The sequence below is a fragment of the Dendropsophus ebraccatus genome, chromosome 2 (genome assembly GCF_027789765.1).
Source record: "Dendropsophus ebraccatus isolate aDenEbr1 chromosome 2, aDenEbr1.pat, whole genome shotgun sequence".
NCBI classification, from domain to species: domain Eukaryota; kingdom Metazoa; phylum Chordata; class Amphibia; order Anura; family Hylidae; genus Dendropsophus; species Dendropsophus ebraccatus.
Window position 1 is genome coordinate 160,722,128 of NC_091455.1, and position 18,190 is coordinate 160,740,317.

The 18,190-nt window shown below is 47.0% G+C and overlaps 1 protein-coding gene across 1 annotated transcript in view; it reads left to right on the plus strand.

Annotated features, from left to right (window-relative positions):
- Nucleotides 1-17,069: 17,069 nt before the first annotated feature.
- The window catches only part of CMTM6 (CKLF like MARVEL transmembrane domain containing 6), a 50,868-nt gene continuing 49,747 nt past the window's right edge, over nucleotides 17,070-18,190 (plus strand). Inside the window, exon 1 of the mRNA XM_069958628.1 lies at nucleotides 17,070-17,327. Within this exon, the coding sequence (XP_069814729.1) occupies nucleotides 17,214-17,327 (114 nt within the window). The 5' untranslated portion in view covers nucleotides 17,070-17,213. The remainder of the gene's footprint in view (nucleotides 17,328-18,190) is intronic.

Consider the following 18,190-nt stretch of genomic DNA (forward strand, 5'->3'; position numbering starts at 1 on the left):
AATCAAGTGAATTCAGCAGAATGGAGCCTGAATCCAGAAGTGTTTGCACAAATAACATCTCTTCTAGGACAGCCAGACATGGACGTCATGGCGACCAGGCAGAACAGGCAGGTGGAGAAGTTTTGCTCAATTTACAAGCACGATCAAGCAGATTTTCTGGACGGTCTCTTGATCTCCTGGAAGGGGATGCTAATCTATGTTTTTCCCCCGTTCCCACTGATTCCGAGGGTCCTGAGCAAAATTCTGGAAGACCAGGTTACCGTCATCGCGATTCTTCCTTTTTGGCCGAGGAGGGCCTGGTTTCCGCTCGCATGCAAGCTTTCGAGCGGTCACTGTTGGGAAATCCCTCTACGCCCGCACCTTCTTCTTCAGAACGGCCTGTACCATCCGGCGCCAGGCAATCTCCAACTTGCGGTCTGGAGTCTGAAAGGGAGAACTTGAAGAGCCTGGGTCTAGCAGATGAAGTGGTGGAAGTGCTGATGGCCTCTAGGAAACCTTCGACCGTCAAGGTGTACAATCGAATACTCCGTAAATTCCGTGCCTGGTGTTCTGACAAATCTGTTCCATCAACCTCTATCTCCAGTGTTTTAAAGTTTCTACAGGAGGGCTTCCATAAAGGACTCAAGGCAAATACACTAAAAGTGCATTTTTCGGCCATTAATGCCTCTCTTCAAGGTTCCCTTTCTAATAATGACCTGGTGAGAAGGTTTTTTAGGGCCACCAGATTGTTGCGCCCTCAGGTTCGTGATCCTGTGCCATCATGGGATCTTCCCTTAGTACTGGACATGATGACCAAACCTCCTTTCGAGCCATTGTCCGAGGTAGCTGAAAATTTCTTGTCATGGAGGACCTTATTTTTGGTGGCTATCACCACCGCAAAGAGAGTGAGTGAGATTCAATCTTTTTCTGCTAAAGATCCTTACCTTCGGGTTTTCCAAGATCATCTCATTCCACGAACTCGCAAAGGCTTCCTGCCCAAAGTGGCCTCCACTGAAAATGTTAATCAGGAAGTTTTCCTTCCTTCCTTCTTCCCTGATCCGCCGGATACAGAACAACAGAAATGGCATTTGCTGGATGTAAAGCGTGCAGTATTAATATACTTAGACAGAACCAGCACATTCAGAGCCTCGGATTCATTATTCGTCCAATTCCAGGGCCCTAACAGAGGGAAGCCTGCTACAAAAGCTTCATTGTCAAGGTGGATCCGCAGCGCAGTGGCAACAAGTTATTCTTTAGCTGATCTTCCTCCTCCAGAAGGGTTCAGAGCTCATTCTACCAGATCCACTTCAGCCTCATGGGCGGAATTAGCTCAAGTTTCCTTGGACGAAATATGCCGTGCAGCGACATGGTCAAGCCCATGCACCTTTATGAAGCACTATCGAGTGGATGTGCTAGCTTCCCAGGCGGCGGCCTTCGGCAGGAGAGTGCTTGAATTAGCGACTGGGTGATGTCTCCCGCCCTATGTTCTTCATTGCTACTTAGATCCCTTTGTGTGCTGCCGATGGGACGAAATGGAAAGTTCAAATTTTCTCACCGAAATTTCTTCTTTCCATGAGTCCCGAGGCAGCACAATATACCCCCCCATTAAATATCTTATTGCTGCATACTAACACAGTGTTATGTGGTCTCTCTGCCCTTTTTATAGTGGACTCCTAGGGGAGGTGCCTGTGATAGATTGGTCTCTGCTGATTATAACAATCAGGTGTTTTGTTTAGTTTTTTTCTTCTGTCCTAGTAGGAAAAGAGGAAACTGATAACCCTTTGTGTGCTGCCTCGGGACTCATGGAAAGAAGAAATTTCGGTGAGAAAATTTGAACTTTCCCTCACCAGAAGGATGAAACTCAAGAGTTTGCTTTGGTGGAGGCAAGACGTCAATTTACGAAGAGGAAAGAGTTTCTTTCCCCAGGACCAGGTCGTGATGACTACAGATGCCTCCGCTACAGATCATCGAACTTCAGGGAGTTGAAGGCTATTCGTTTAGCCCTCCTACACTTAAAGTTGTATGTCAAAGGAAAATCTGAGGAAGGTTGACCTTCTGGAAGTCCTGAATGCTTTCACAGTGTCTTGGAGGAAGAAATTCCTGTACAGCTTTCCTCCTCCGGACGCTCTATTGCCCAGGGTGTTGATAAAAATCCAGACAGAAGCCCCCAAAGCAATCCTAGTGGCCCCGGGGGGCCTGGTTTTCAGTCTTTTTTTCAGCTTTCGAAAGAAACCTTTTAGGCACTTACTCTCTACCCGGATTTTCTTCTACAGAAGGGATTTCAACATCCCAATCTCAGCACTCTACAGTTTATAGCCTGGTACCTGAGGCCAACAGATTAAGTCAGTTAGACCTCTCAAGAAAAGTAGTATCTACTTTGCTTTCTGCTAGAAGACCCTCTACTAATTTTGTCTATTCCAAACTCTGGAAAAAGTTCCAATCTTGGTTGCTTCAGTCTGGACGATCCCTCTCCTTGCCTACCATGCTTTAGTTTCTCCAAGAAGGCTACCAAAAAGGATTGAAGCCCATTACTTTTAGGGTTTATATGACGGCCATCAATGCTTTCACTAATAGTCAAGCTAACCAACCATTAAAAACCATATCCTTCAAAGGGTTGCCGGACGGTGTGAGGCTCCGAACAGTTCCTTCCTTTGTTCCTTCAGTGGCTTCATTGGCTAATATCAATAGAGAATCTACCCTGTCGGTATTTTTATCCAGATCCATCTTCAGAAGAACGCTTCCATACCTATTTCCTATTATTTATCTCTTGTACAGGACTTTCATAGAGACGAGAATCTCTTTATTCTGTTCTCCGGTGCAAGGAAAGGCGTTGTGCCTCTATAGACTTGCTCGTTGGATAAAATCTACAATTATTGAAGCCTACAGGAAAGATGGGAAAGAACCTCTGTATCCTCTAAGGGTGTCTTTACATAGAGAGATTTATCTGACAGATTGTTGAAGCCAAAGCCAAGAACAGACTATAAACAAAGAACAGGTCATAAGGGAAAGACATGGATTTCTCTTCTTTTCAAATCCATTCCTTGCTTTGTCTTCACACTCTCTGTGTATAGGCACCCTTAGAGCTTACTCTACTCATTCAACCTCTACCATCTGGGCCGAATGAGAGCGAGTGCCTTTGCAGGAAAAATGCAATGCGGCATCTTGGACTTCATCTTCAACTTTTGTATGTCACTATAGGCTTGACATCCAGGCCAATAACCTGGCCTTTATCACGGGAGTCCTTTCAGCTGTCTGGAAAAAAATAGGGTAAAACCCTTCGATGCTGCGGTTTATACGTTGAGGAACGTTGGAATTTATTCTTACCGTAATTATATTTTCCTCGAGTCCGAAGGCAGCACACATACCCACCCTATATGTTTATTGCACATGTTGGCTAAGGGTGAGAGATTTATCTGCAAAACAAGAGTCCATGGAGTCTCGGTTGCGAGTCTCAAAACACGGGATAGCCAGATATCTCTAGGGACCGAAGGGGCTATTTATCAGGGTGGTGTGGTGCTCTCCCCATCATGGAGGCACCCCGTGGCAACAGGCTAGAGATATCTCGCTATCCCGTGTTTTGAGACTCGCAACTGAGACTCCATGGACTCTTGTTTTGCATATTTAAATTTTTTTTGGGGGGGGGGCCATCAGTGGAGACTCTTGAGTACTTCATTGGAGTTTTTTTGCACTGTTCTCCTTGAGTTCAGTGATTACTGTGTTTTGTTGAGAGATTTATCTGACAGATTTTTGAAGTCAAAGCCAAGAACAGACTTTAAACAGAGAACAGGTCATAAAGGAAAGACTCTTTTAAAATCCATTCCCGGCTTTTGTTTAAAAAATCTGTCAGATAAATCTCTCTGTGTAAAGGCACCCTTAGTTCTGGTGTCTGTGTATAGGGGTTGAGCCTGTGATTCAGCTGCAATTGATGATTGTTCAATAGATTTTTTTTCTAGGTGGGCAGTCCTATGGAGGAATCAGGGGGACCTGAAAATCCCTTCTGTGCTGCCTTCGGACTCGAGGAAAGTATAATTAAGGTAAGAATAAATTCTAACTATATACAGGGCTCGGGAGGCTGCTGAAGTGCCAGATTTCTTGTGTGTCACTTAATGGATCTGATAAATCCAATGGCAACAAGATTTTACTTAAGAGCAGTACATAAAATACGGATGCAGATCTGTCTGATCACCATCTCAACACTCTGAGCCCATTAAAACTTTTGACATATCTCTCTGACATAAACAAGTGTATAGAAATCCAACAGCAGCAAGGCATATAGTCTAATCACGCCTTATAATTCAGTGGTGGATGCACACAGGAGAGTCCACAATCTAAGTGTGGACACAGGAGCAGCCTGCTCAGCAATTACTGGCCACGGGGCTGTCGCGTCTCAGCCAGTGATTGGCTAAGCGGGCTGTCACTCCAGAGACAAGTTCGTCTCGAAAGTAGACTGGCTACGGTCAGCGGGCGACACCCCAACAGGACACCAGGGGAGTAAGGAGAGGTAAATAGCGTGTTTAATATGTTTATCAACAGGCCAGCAATATATGACAAAAATGTAAACACTGGATAACCTCTTTAACCCCTTAACGACCGCGGGCGTAAGTGTACTCCCCCAAAATCCGTGCCTTAACGCAAACGGGCGTACATTTACGCCCGCGGTTTCCCCAATCGCTGCGTGTACACACGCAGCGATCGGGGAAGATGGCCTGCTATAATGTATAGCAGGCCATCCTAGCTTGTCAGCACGGGGGGTGATTAACTCCCCCCGTGCTGACGATCGCCGCTATTGGCCGATCAATTCAGATCAGCCAATAGCGGCGATCTGAAGCTTTCCGGGTCATCGGTGACCCGATGACCCGGAAAAAAATGGCGGTCTGTGCTGTACGAGGACGGCACCGACCGCCATTACTGTTAAAAGTAATGGTGGCCAAGGTGCCACGTCCCGATTGCCGTGATCGGCCGGCCCGGACCGTCCGGCCGATCACGGCGATATAAGTCCCCAAAAAGTGTTAAATACCTGCTGGGGACACACCATCTCCCATCGGCAATTTCCGGAATTCGGGACCTACTGCCCCCTAGCGGCTGATAAGTGTATATTATACACTTATTAGTTGCTATAGGGTTGAAGAAAGGTGTTTTTCCTTTTTTTTTTTTTTAGTTTCCGCACCCTATCGCCGCTGAGTGCTGATCAGCATCGCACGTAAGTGCGCCGCTGATCAGCAACTCCTCCTTTTTGGCGTAGGGTGTTTTTTTTTCTATATCCTACAGCCACGTTTTGCTGATAAGTGCCGCACATAAGTGCGGCATTTATCGGTGTTACAGGATTATGAATATCAAAATATCAATATTCCTATTAAATATTAATAATTAATATTCATACATGAATATTAATATCCTAAGGCGAATATTAATATTTCCTATTAATAAATACAGCACTAATAATCACTCTTGTGATTATGCATGTGGTATTATTAATATAACTCCTGTTTATGATTCCATTAAGGTGCAATATTGACCCTAAACATCTAATCAGACCGTTAACAGGAATCACGGAACGTGGAAATGCAGCCCTCACCAGCTCCAGCGCTCTCCTGTGTCCGGTTGCCGCTAGACACAGGAGAGCGCTGTGCCTGTCAGCTCCGGGGAGGCAGCGCACGCCTCTTTTCTCTGGCGGGCTGCGCGCGATGACGTCATTTCATCGCGCGCCGCCTGCCGGAGAAGACGTGCGCTGCAGAAGATGGCAGAGGGCCCGGCCAGCTCAGGAGCGAGGAAAGGTGAGTGGAGTGTTTTTTGTTTTTTTTTACTACATCAGCACACCAGAGGGGATTGGGGGGGGGGGGGGATACAGCTACCAGCACACCAGAGGGGATTGGGGGGGGGGGGATACAGCTACCAGCACACCACAGGGGATTGGGGGGGGGGGGTACAGCAACCAGCACACCACAGGGGATGGGGGGGGGGGGATACAGCTACCAGCACACCACAGGGGATTGGGGGGGGGGGATACAGCTACCAGCACACCACAGGGGATTGGGGGGGGGGGATACAGCTACCAGCACACCACAGGGGATTGGGGGGGGGGGATACAGCTACCAGCACACCACAGGGGATTGGGGGGGGGATACAGCTACCAGCACACCACAGGGGATTGGGGGGGGGGGGGGATACAGCTACCACCACACCAGAGGGGATTGGGGGGGGGGGATACAGCTACCAGCACACCAGAGGGGATTGGGGGGGGGGGATACAGCTACCAGCACACCAGAGGGGATTGGGGGGGGGGGGGTTACAGCTACCAGCACACCACAGGAGGAGATTGGGGGGGGGGATACAGCTACCAGCACACCACAGGAGATTGGGGGGGGGGGGGAATACAGCTACCAGCACACCAAAGGAGATTGGGGGGGGGGGGCGATACAGCTACCAGCACACCACAGGGGATTGGGGGGGGGGATACAGCTACCAGCACACCAGAGGGGATTGGGGGGATACAGCTACCAGCACACCACAGGGGATTTGGGGGGGGGGGGATACAGCTACCAGCACACCACAGGGGATTGGGGGGGTGGAGAACTACAGCTATCAGCACACCACAGGGGATGGGGGGGAGAACTACAGCTATCAGCACACCACAGGGGATGGGGGGGGGGGGGAGAACTACAGCTATCAGCACACCACAGGGGATTGGGGGGGGGGGGGAGAACTACAGCTATCAGCACACCACAGGGGATAGCTACATGAGCACCACTAAAGCGTTAATTACAATGCTAGGGGCACTGGGGGCGCAAGTACTTTTCCTTGCCCCAGGTGCTGCTAACCCACACACAGCACATCTGCACACAGTATAACATTAAGTGCGGACACAGCAGGAGCAGAAGATATTATTGCTATATGGAGGCACAGCCAGGGACATTATGACTATATGGAGGCACAGCGGGAGACATTACTACTATATGGGGACATAGGGACTTTATAACTATTTGGGCGCACAACAAGGGAATTCTACATACACGGGCAACTCACATACAGTACTTACTCACTTACTGGAAATCACACCAAAAAGTGGAATTACTACTGTTTGAGACCTTATAGGTTGGGAAAAAGGAAGTAAGTTGTTGAAAAAGTGCGGAGCCTAAGATGTTTGTCTGGCAGGTTCTAAAGAGACGAATTGTAGCTGGAAGAAATCATCATGGTGGTCCAGGCCAGATGGAGAGGAAAAGGAAAGTGACACTTCAGATCAAAGAAGACATCACCTGTGAGTCACTGAATGATGTTTTGTTTTTTTTTGTATTTTTTAGCACATTATTCGGTAGGGGTGCCCCAGGGTAAAATAAAAAAAATGTTAGACTATATTGCTCTAAGCCATAATACCCACACTGCTTCTCCCTAGCAAAATCTCTTCACATGTTCAAAATCTGCCACCGGCCGTGCATCGCTACGTTTAATAGTGATGTGCGACCGATGGCTGATCCAGCCTTATAAAAGGCTCTGTAAGCGAGCGCCAATCTAGCAGAACGACGCTACTTACCCAGTGGGTAAGAACACACAGAAGGTGCTGGGTTCTCACATTGTGTTTGTGATAATAATGCAATGTGAGAACACACCCTGATAGTCAGCCTTCCCCGCTCCTGTCTCTAGGCCTGGCATCTTCCTCTGCACTCTAGTGACCATCACATGCACAACATAGGAGGATGCTGAGCCACACAGCCAGGAGTGAGAAGGGGTCTGTGCTAAGTCGCCTACAGTAATCAGCCACCTGTATAGATTGCAGTATAGTTTTTTTTTTTTTTTTTTGAGAGTGGGGGGAATGGGGGGGGGGGCCCAAAAAAATTGTCGCCCAGGGCCTCCACCAACCTTAATCCGGCCCTGACTCCATTCTATGCACGGGCGGATTCCATCATCCGTCCAAAGAATGAACACATTCATTCTTTGGACAGAGGGCGGAATCCGCCCATGCATAGAATGGAGTCTGACACGAGAGGAGACGTGCGCCTGCATCACTCTGCCGGCGGGTGCCAGCTGCGGAATGCACAAAGGGTTATCCTTCGCCATTTCGCAGTGTGCACATACCCTTAGAGTGTATGTAGGAAGGGACACCCGAATCCTGCATACCCCCCCCCCCCCCCCCCCATCCTCGGAGTTAGTGGGGAGATCGTTCGGGAACTGATCTTCCCACTGCTGGATAAAGGTTACCACCTGTACGGGGATAACTTTTATACCAGCACCCCCTCCTCCGGTCCCTCGCTGCCTGAGCTACTGTAGCTTGCGGCACGATCCGAAATATCAGAAGCAGTAATAGAGCCCTAATATTTAGCAGCCATGGAGCGGACCCAGTGCTTCTGGATATGAAGGACCCCGTATCGCAGCAGGACAACATTTTCCAGGTGACGTCCCCCACACTGGAAAACAGGAGACCCCAGAAGAAGTGCAGAGTGTGGCGTAACAGGGGGATCAGGAAGGACACCATTTTCCAGTGTGACACCTGTCCTGATCACCCCGGCCTCTGCATATTGGATCGCTTCAAGGCGTACCACACGTCACTGGGGTTCTACATTATCTAAATTCTGTCCCTTATTCCTATTTCAGGGGTCACGTTGATCCAGGGATTATTCTGATTGCCATTATGGAGTCGGGAAGGAATTTTTCCCCTGTGATGAGGCTACTGTCGTCTGCCTCACAAGGGTTTTTTTTGCCTTTCTCTGGATCAACACAGGTTGAATTTGATGGACACCTGTCATTTTCAACCTTATAAACTAATAATTGGCCTAATACCCCCAAATAAATTAGAATGGTCCCTTTTCCCTGGCTAAATAGGTATGGCCGCCATTCCCATTAGAGACTTGCCATGATGCAATTACAAAGCCTCTGTGCGGCCAGGGCAGTAGAAACCCCCCACAAGTGAACTCATTCTGGAAACTAGACCCCATAAGGAATCTAACAAGGGGGGCAGCGGGTATATGGCCCCCTGGTGACGGCCACATTTGTGCCGTGAAAATGAAAAAAAATAGTATTTTAAGTTTTTACGGCACATGTTCTACATAAGTGCCTGTCGCCAGTGGGGTCCATATGCTCACTGCACCCCTTGTTAGATTCCTTATGGGGTGTAATTTCCAGAATGGGGTCACTTGTGGGGGATTTCTACTGTCTTGGCAGCACAGGGGCTGTGTAATTGCGACATGGCCTCCATCCTCCATTCCAGACTCTAAATCGCACTCTGTCCCTTTGGTGACTTGCCCTGTGCCCTTATGGCACATGTGGGGTATTTTCGTGCTCAGGGGAAACTACCCAACACGTTTTGCGTTCATTTTCTTTTTTAACCCCTTGTGGAAATGGAAAAAATTAAGGCTAGACCAACATTTAATGTAAATTTCTTTTTCATTTTTACACTAAATGATTGATCTTGTCTTGATTTTTTCATTTTCACAAGGGGTTAAAAGATAAAAAAAAAAACACAAAATGTGTAGAGCAATTTCCCCTGAGTTCAGAAATACCAGAAATACCCACATGTGGACATAAAGCGCCATGCGGGTGCAGGGTAAGCCTCCAAAGGGAAGGAGCGCCATTTGGCTTTTGGAGGCTGGAATGGATTTCGAGGGCCTTGTTGCATGTAAAAGGCCCCTGTGTTGCCAAGACAGTTGAAACCCCCCACAAGTGACCCCATTATGGAAACTACACCCCTCAGGAAATGTAACAAGGGGTGTAGTGAGCATATGGACCCCACTGGTGGCGGGCACAAATGTGGAACAATGTGGCGTGAAAATGAAATATAAAATTTTTACACTATAATGTTGGTCTAGCCTTAAATTTTTCATTTTCACAAGGGGTTAAAAGAGAAAAAAACCACACAAAATGTGTAGAGCAATTTCCCAAGCAATTTCCCAAGTCCGTAAGTACCCTACATGTGGACATAAAGCACCATGTGCGCGCAGGGCAAGCCTCCGAAGGGAAGGAGCGCCATTTGGATTTTGAAGGCTGGATTTGGCCAGAATGGATGATGAATGTCATGTCGCATTTACAGAGCCCTTGTGCTGCCAAAACTGTGGAAATCCCCCACAAGTGACCCCATTCTGGAAACTACACCCCTCAAGGAATCTAACAAGGGGTGCAATGAGGATATGGACCCCTTGATGACGGGCACATTTGTGACGTGAAAGTGAAAAAATGAAAATTTTCACTTTCACGTCATTGTTCCACATTTGTGCCCGTCACCAGTGGGGTCCATATGCTCACTGCACCCCTTATTAGATTCCTTGAGGGGCGTAGTTTCCAGAATGTGGTCACTTGTGGGGGGTTTCCAGTGTTTTGGCAGCATTAGGGCTCTGTAAATGCGACATGACCCTTGAAATCCATTCCAGTGAAATCCAGCTTCCAAAAGCCAATTGGCGCTCCTTCCCTTTGGAGGCTCGTGCTGCGCCCGCTTGGCACTTTATGTCCACATGTGGGGTATTTCCGTACTCGGGAGAAACTGCGCTACATGTTTTTTGGGTTGTTATTCCTTTTATCCCTTTGTGAAAATGAAAAATTGAAGGCTAGAACAACGTTTTAGTGTAAAAAATAAATTTTTCTTTTTTCACGCCATATTGTTCTGAAAATCTGTGAAGCACCTGTGGGGTCCAGATGCTAACCGCACCCCTTGTTACATTCCTTGAGGGGTATAGTTTTCTAAATGGTGTCCCTTTAGGGGTGTTTTTTAGGTTTTGGCACCCCAGAGCCTCTGCCAAGCTGAAGTGGTACAGTCAGAAATGACCAAATATAACGGAGCCATTGAAATTCACTAGGTGCTCCTTTGTATCTGAGGCTTGTGGTTGTGTCAAATAGCGCAATAGGGCCACATATGGGATATTTCTATAAACTGCAGAAACGGGGCAATCAATATTGGGGTGCATTTCTCTGGTAATAGGTTTACAATTATGAAAGATATTGGATTACAAGAAAATCTCTGCACAGAAAATTAAAATTTTCAAATTTCTTACATACTTAGCTTTTATTTCTGTGACTCCACTAAAGGGTTAAAAAACTTTCTGGATGTGCTTTTGCAGAGTTTGGGGGGTGCAGTTTCTGAAATGGGGTGCTTTGTGGAGCTTTCTAACATACAGTCCCCTCAAATACACTTTGAACCTGAACAGGTCCCTAAAAATTTCTGATTTTGAAATTTTACAGAAAATTTGGAAATTTGCTGCTAATGTTTTAAGCTTTCTATTGTCTAAAAAAAATGAAATATAGTTTAATAAATGCCGCCAACATAAAGTAGACATGTTGCTAATGCTATTTAATATATAATTTATGTGGCATAACCATTTTCTGTATAAGCAGAAAAGTTTCAAAGTTGGAAAAATACAATTATTCACATTATTTTGGATTTTTTCATAAAGATTTGTTATAAGTATCGACTCCATTTTACCAGAAACGTGAAGTACAATATGTCACGAGAAAACAATCTCAGAATCAGCCAGATAGGTAAAAGCATCCCGAAGTTATTAATGAATAAAGTGACACAGGTCAAATTCATAAAATTTGCCTCGGTCCTTAAGGCCATTTTAGGCCCGGTCCTTAAGGGGTTAAATATAAAATGTACAGCCTTATGTCAAATGGGGATCAGGGGGGAGAAAAAAGGGCAGAGAAGTCAGGAAATAAGGAAGGCAGAAAGCCCTGAGCATAGGGTCCAGGATAAAGGGATAAATCTAGGCAGTGATCAAAGTGTAAAGTAGAGTCAAAAATACATAAAATCCCTATGTATTGACAACTGGTAAAATGAGATATGTCAGTGGACAATCCATTGGCCATCAGTGTGGGACCCCCCCCCCCCCCCCTAATCTCCATTTAACACAAGGCTGCACATTGTATACTTAAGGGAGCACTGGGTGATGCATTGATATGCTTGATAAAGACTGATGCAGACTGCATATACCACAGATGCTATGGTAATATTCCATTTCTTAAAGGGAATGTACCATCAGGCCTGGGCTGAAGCACTGGAGGCGGGCCGACCCATTCCCAGAGGGAGGAAACCCCCACCACTCTATGACACAGCTCCATTAGAATCAATAGAGCTGCATCATAGAGGAGCCCAGTTTTTCTCCCACTGGGGGTGGATCGGCCCACCTCCAGTGCTTCAACCCAGGCCTGATGGTAAATTCCCTTTAAACACCTCTCTGACATGTCAAAAGTTTTTTTCCGTGACAGTGGGTTAAGTTAGGGTGGGTTCACTACATGTCCTGTATTGCTGTGTGCGTCTGGTATCTCCTCCTTACAGTATAGTGTGATACTACATGTCCTGTATTGCTGTGTGTGTCTGGTATCTCCTCCCTACAGTATAGTGTGATACTACATGTCCTGTATTGCTGTGTGTGTCTGGTATCTCCTCCCTACAGTATAGTGTGATACTACATGTCCTGTATTGCTGTGTGCATCTGGTATCTCCTCCTTACAGTATAGTGTGATACTACATGTCCTGTATTGCTGTGTGTGTCTGGTATCTCCTCCTTACAGTATACAGGGCCGTTTTAATACATTGGTGGGCCCAGTGCACAGCCCTCAAGAGTGGGCCCCCCCTTCCCTTTCGGCACATTGTATAATGTACTGAATTTGCCCCCACACTGTATCAAGAGCCCCAATACATACAGTAGTTACCTTATAACACTATTTCCACCATACAGTGATTATATATTACATAAAAACTGCACTAAACAAAACAGAAAGATATCACCAATGATACCATTACATAATACCGCCACATCATGACCCCTAACACTACAACCCTATAACAGAGTGCAGTTACATCCAGTGACTCACCGGGGGCGTCTTCTCCGATCAGAGTCTGTCACCTTTTCTTTTTCTCTCCATCCAGCCTGGGCCACCTTGAAGTCTTCTCCTGGCTGTGAATCTTCTCTCCAGAATCTGCCAGACAAATATTTTAGGCTCCAACACATACAGTAGTTAGGTCCCTTGTACCTCTATACAGTAGTTACACCCCTCTGTGCCTCCATAGTTTTAAGGTGTCCCTGTAGTATATAGCCCCTCATGTGCTCCTCCAGTTATATACAGCCCTCCTGTGCGCTCCCCCATTAGTATATAGCCCCCCTGTGCACTCTCCCCAGTAGTATATAGCCCCCCCTGTGCTCTCCCACAATAGTATATAGCTCCCCTGTGCTCCCCCATAGTATATAGCCCCCTGTGCTCCCCCATAGTATATAGCCCCCTGTGCTCCCCCATAGTATATAGCCCCCTGTGCTCCCCCATAGTATATAGCCCCCTGTGCTCCCCCATAGTATATAGCTCCCCTGTGCTCCCCAGTAGTATATAGCCCCCTGTGCTCCCCAGTAGTATATAGCTCCCCTGTGCTCCCCAGTAATATATAGCTCCCCTGTGCTCCCCCATAGTATATAGCTTCCCTGTGCTCCCCATAGTATATAGACCCCTGTGCTCCCCAGTAGTATATAGTCCCCTGTGCTCCCCCATAGTATATAGCTCCCCTGTGCTCCCCCATAGTATATAGCCCCCTGTGCTCCCCCATAGTATATAGCCCCCTGTGCTCCCCAGTAGTATATAGCCCCCTGTGCTCCCCAGTAGTATATAGCCCCCTGTGCTCCCCAGTAGTATATAGCTCCCCTGTGCTCCCCAGTAGTATATAGCTCCCCTGTGCTCCCCCATAGTATATAGCTTCCCTGTGCTCCCCATAGTATATAGACCCCTGTGCTCCCCAGTAGTATATAGTCCCCTATGCTCCCCCATAGTATATAGACCCCTGTTCTCCCCCATAGTATATAGCCCCCTGTGCTCCCCCATAGTATATAGCCCCCTGTGCTCCCCAATAGTATATAGCTCCCCCTCCCATATAACATTGAAAAAAACAAACACTGTTACTCACCTAGGTCCACACGTTCCTCTTCTCTTCCCTCTTGTGGCCGCACTTCCTGCGGTCACAAGAGGCTGCACTCCCCTTACCCTCGCGCCGACGCTCCAGTGACGTCGGGCGCTAGAGGGAGAGCGCGGCCTCTTGTGACCGCAGGAAGTGCGGCCACAAGAGTGACTGACAGGGAGGGAGCCAATGGCTCTCTCTCTGTCAGTGTCGCTGCTGCTGCAGCGCTGACGCGCCGCAGCAGCAGCGGACGGGGGCAGCGGCGGACGGGGGGGGCCCTGCAGGGGGCGCCATGGAGGGGTAAGTAGATTACCCATCCATGGCGCTCCCCCCTGACAGGCTGGTGGCCGGAGCCCTGTGCGACCGCATTGGTCGCACATAGCAACGGCCGGCCTGCTCGGGGGGGCCCCTTTAACCAGCGGGCCCGGTGCACGTGCACCATGTGCCCTCTGGTTAAAGCGGCCCTGACAGTATAGTGTGATACTACATGTCCTGTATTGCTGTGTGTGTCTGGTATCTCCTTCCTACAGTATAGTGTGATACTACATGTCCTGTATTGCTGTGTGCGTCTGGTATCTCATCCTACAGTACAGTGTGATACTACATGTCCTGTACTGCCCTGTACCTGTGCCAGGATGAGTTGCTCCTTTGGGCATCAGGTGAGGGTGACCTCATTTTTTTTTCTGGGATCCTGTGTGATCTGTACAGGACCCAAAAAGGCTCCAGTCCTCTACATAGAAAGGCATTTAGGGGGAAAATTATCAAACTGGTGCAAAGTAGAATTATCTTAGTTGCCCCTACCAGCCAATCAGATTCCACCTTTCATTTTCCAAAGAATCTGTAAGGAATGAAAGGTGTAATCTGATTGGTTGCTAGGGGCAACTAAGACAATTCTACTTTACACCTCTTTGATAACTCTCCCCCTTAGTCTCTTGTAGCTCTGACAGTTGTATGTAAGGACTTGCTGTATCCATATTAGTTAGATGCTTATTTTCCTTTGACTTTTCTTTTTTTTTCTCATTTTGGGGAATTTAGAACCAATTACCAGTTTTCCATAGCGTTTTGGTCTCAACATACCATGGTCGTCCTGGAACCAATTAATATCGGATGTTGAGGGACCACTGTATATGTTAGTTGGTGAGGCCCCAGCATCAACATAGATCACAACGTTTGAGAAGCCCTGCTATAGACTAGGCTTGAACTGATCTGTCAAAAGTGTTCGAGTCGGCAACTGAAAGACTCGGCATTTGATTACCAGTGGCTACAGAGATTGCATGCCGCCCTAGGGCTGCCAGGAGAACATGGACATGACCGTAGGTTGTCTTTCAGTTGCCGACTCGAACATCTTTGACAGATCAGCTCAAAACTACTATAGACAACACAAATCCACCCGCACACTACAATACCCCAACACAAAACTAAGGGCCCCATTACATGGGACAATTACCGTGCGAAAAATCGTTATATTGTTCGAATTTAAACCGATAATCGTTCTGTGTAAATGCAGGCAAAAAAAAAAAAATCAAAAAATCTTTTGTATGTCATTTAGATCTGAACCTAAAATTAACGTTGTTTTCTGTAATTCCACATTGGTTCGCTCAAGTTCCACATTTTTTCACTAATCGTTCAGTATAATTGCACATTGTCCATTGTTTTTCTGGGATCAGAAGGAATAAACGATCATAGTAACGATCGCAATACCGATTGTAGTAACAATTGTAACTAACGATTATTGTTCTGTGTAATGGTTTACACAGAGATTTATCTGACAGATTTTTGAAGCCAAAGCCAGGAACAGACTATAAAGGGAGATCATGTCATAAAGGAAAGACTGACATTTCTCGTGTTTTCAAATCCATTCCTGGCTTTGGCTTTCAAAATCTGTAAAGTAAATCTGTGTAAACGCACCATAATAGTGTGAAAGATTTCAGGTTAACGATAAACAATCTAGTTTGTGATCATTTATCGTAAAAATTTGCTCCGTGTAATAGGACCCTAACACACAGTAAACCAGACCCAACCCAAATCTACCGCACAGTACACCATACACAAATCTACCGCACAGTACACCATACACAAATCTACCGCACAGTACACCATACACAAATCTACTGCACAGTACACCATACACAAATCTACTGCACAGTACACCATACACAAATCTACCGCACAGTATACTACACAAATCTACCGCACAGTACACCATACACAAATCTACCGCACAGTATACTACACAAATCTACCGCACTGTACACCATACACAAATCTACTGCACAGTACACCATACACAAATCTACCGCACAATACACCATACACAAATCTACCGCACAATACACCATACACAAATCTACCGCACAGTATACTACACAAATCTACCGCACAGTATACTACACAAATCTACCGCACAGTATACTACACAAATCTACCGCACAGTACACTATACACAAATCTACCACACAGTACACCATACACAAATCTACCGCACAGTACACCATACACAAATCTACCGCACAATACACCATACACAAATCTACCGCACAATACACCATACACAAATCTACCGCACAATACACCATACACAAATCTACCGCACAATACACCATACACAAATCTACCGCACAATACACCATACACAAATCTACCGCACAGTATACTACACACAAATCTACCGCACAGTATACTACACAAATCTACCGCACAGTATACTACACAAATCTACCGCACAGTATACTACACAAATCTACCGCACAGTACACCATACACAAATCTACCGCACAGTACACCATACACAAATCTACCGCATAGTACACCATACACAAATCTACCGCATAGTACACCATACACAAATTTACCGCACAGTATACTACACAAATCTACCGCACAGTATACTACACAAATCTACCGCACAGTACACCATACACAAATCTACCGCACAGTACACCATACACAAATCTACCGCACAGTACACAAATCTACCGCACAGTACACCATACACAAATCTACCGCACAGTACACCATACACAAATCTACCGCACAGTATACTATATACATAACGGGCTTTCATTCAATGTTTAATTCTTTGTTCTTTGCAACATCGCTAACTAAAAGTGATCCTGGTAAAGTGCAGTACGGCTGCAGAACCGCCAGGGGGAGCCGGGGCCGCAGTCTGGGGAACTCCCGCGTTGTGTCAGTACTCGCCGGCTCGTGAGCTGCTGCTCATAGTTTCACTTTCTCTTCATAGTCGGAGTCCATTTTCTAGAAGTCTTTTCTAACAGAAGGAAGTGCTGAGCGCACAAAGAACACGCCTCATCCCCGGTGTACACAGCGGACAAGACCCGCGGCGCTACCGGACTACAGCACTGCACAGCCTGCGGCAATGGCGGAGAACGCGGCTTATAACCCAACCACCGAGGTCATAACCGGAAAACCGGCCAAATTCTGCGGCTCCGAGCTGGCGCGGCTGCATCTCCTCCTGAAGGTGGCACAGCTGGTGAGTGACCCGCGCCGTGTACCGGGGTAAGGAGGGAGGGCACACAACAAAGAGCCTGCGGGCCGTGTACCTGGCGCTACTACCGCGGGATGTCACCTGATGCCGGAAGTCCCGGGTGAGGACCTGTAGCTGTACAACCTGGAGAGGAACCGGCCGTGTGTGTACACACATAGCGTTATAAGGGGAAACTCCCATGGTTGATTCCCAGCACAACTCTGAAGGGGATTTCCCAGGAGTAAAAACATTTTTTAAGTCCAGGTGCCTTAGGGTGCGTTCACACATACAGGATCCGCAGCGGATTTCATGCTGCGAGTTGAATGGATCACATACCCGCACATACCAGTATGTCACCCGGCCCCTCTAACCCCCCTCGGCCCGGAGCAGACATTACCTGCTCAGCGCTCCGGCTCCCCATCAGCCAATCAGTGCACAGCAGCGCAGAGCATGTTATGTATGCTCTGGGCCGCGGGGGTTAAAGGGGCTGGGTTACATAACCGTGGTGGAATGAAAATTGCCGATATGTAACCCCATAGACCTTCACATAGGGCTGGGCGATATTGGCCTAAATTAATATCGCGCTTTATCGTAGATGTAGCCGCGGTAATGATAATTGAGCGATAATTATGACACGCCCTGTTTGCAAGCCACACCCCTGTTGCAAGCCACACCCATTTGGCCATGTCAAACTGACAATTTTGTTTCAGTAATTTTTTTTAAAAAAAGGAACTCACTGAGCAGCAAGGCAAGGCAGGGCCATTTACTCTATAGTCATTATTATTTGTCATTATTAGGGGGTCTCAGAAGAGACCTGGACGTGTATAACCAGGTATACAGCCATACTTGTATATACACCATACCTGTAT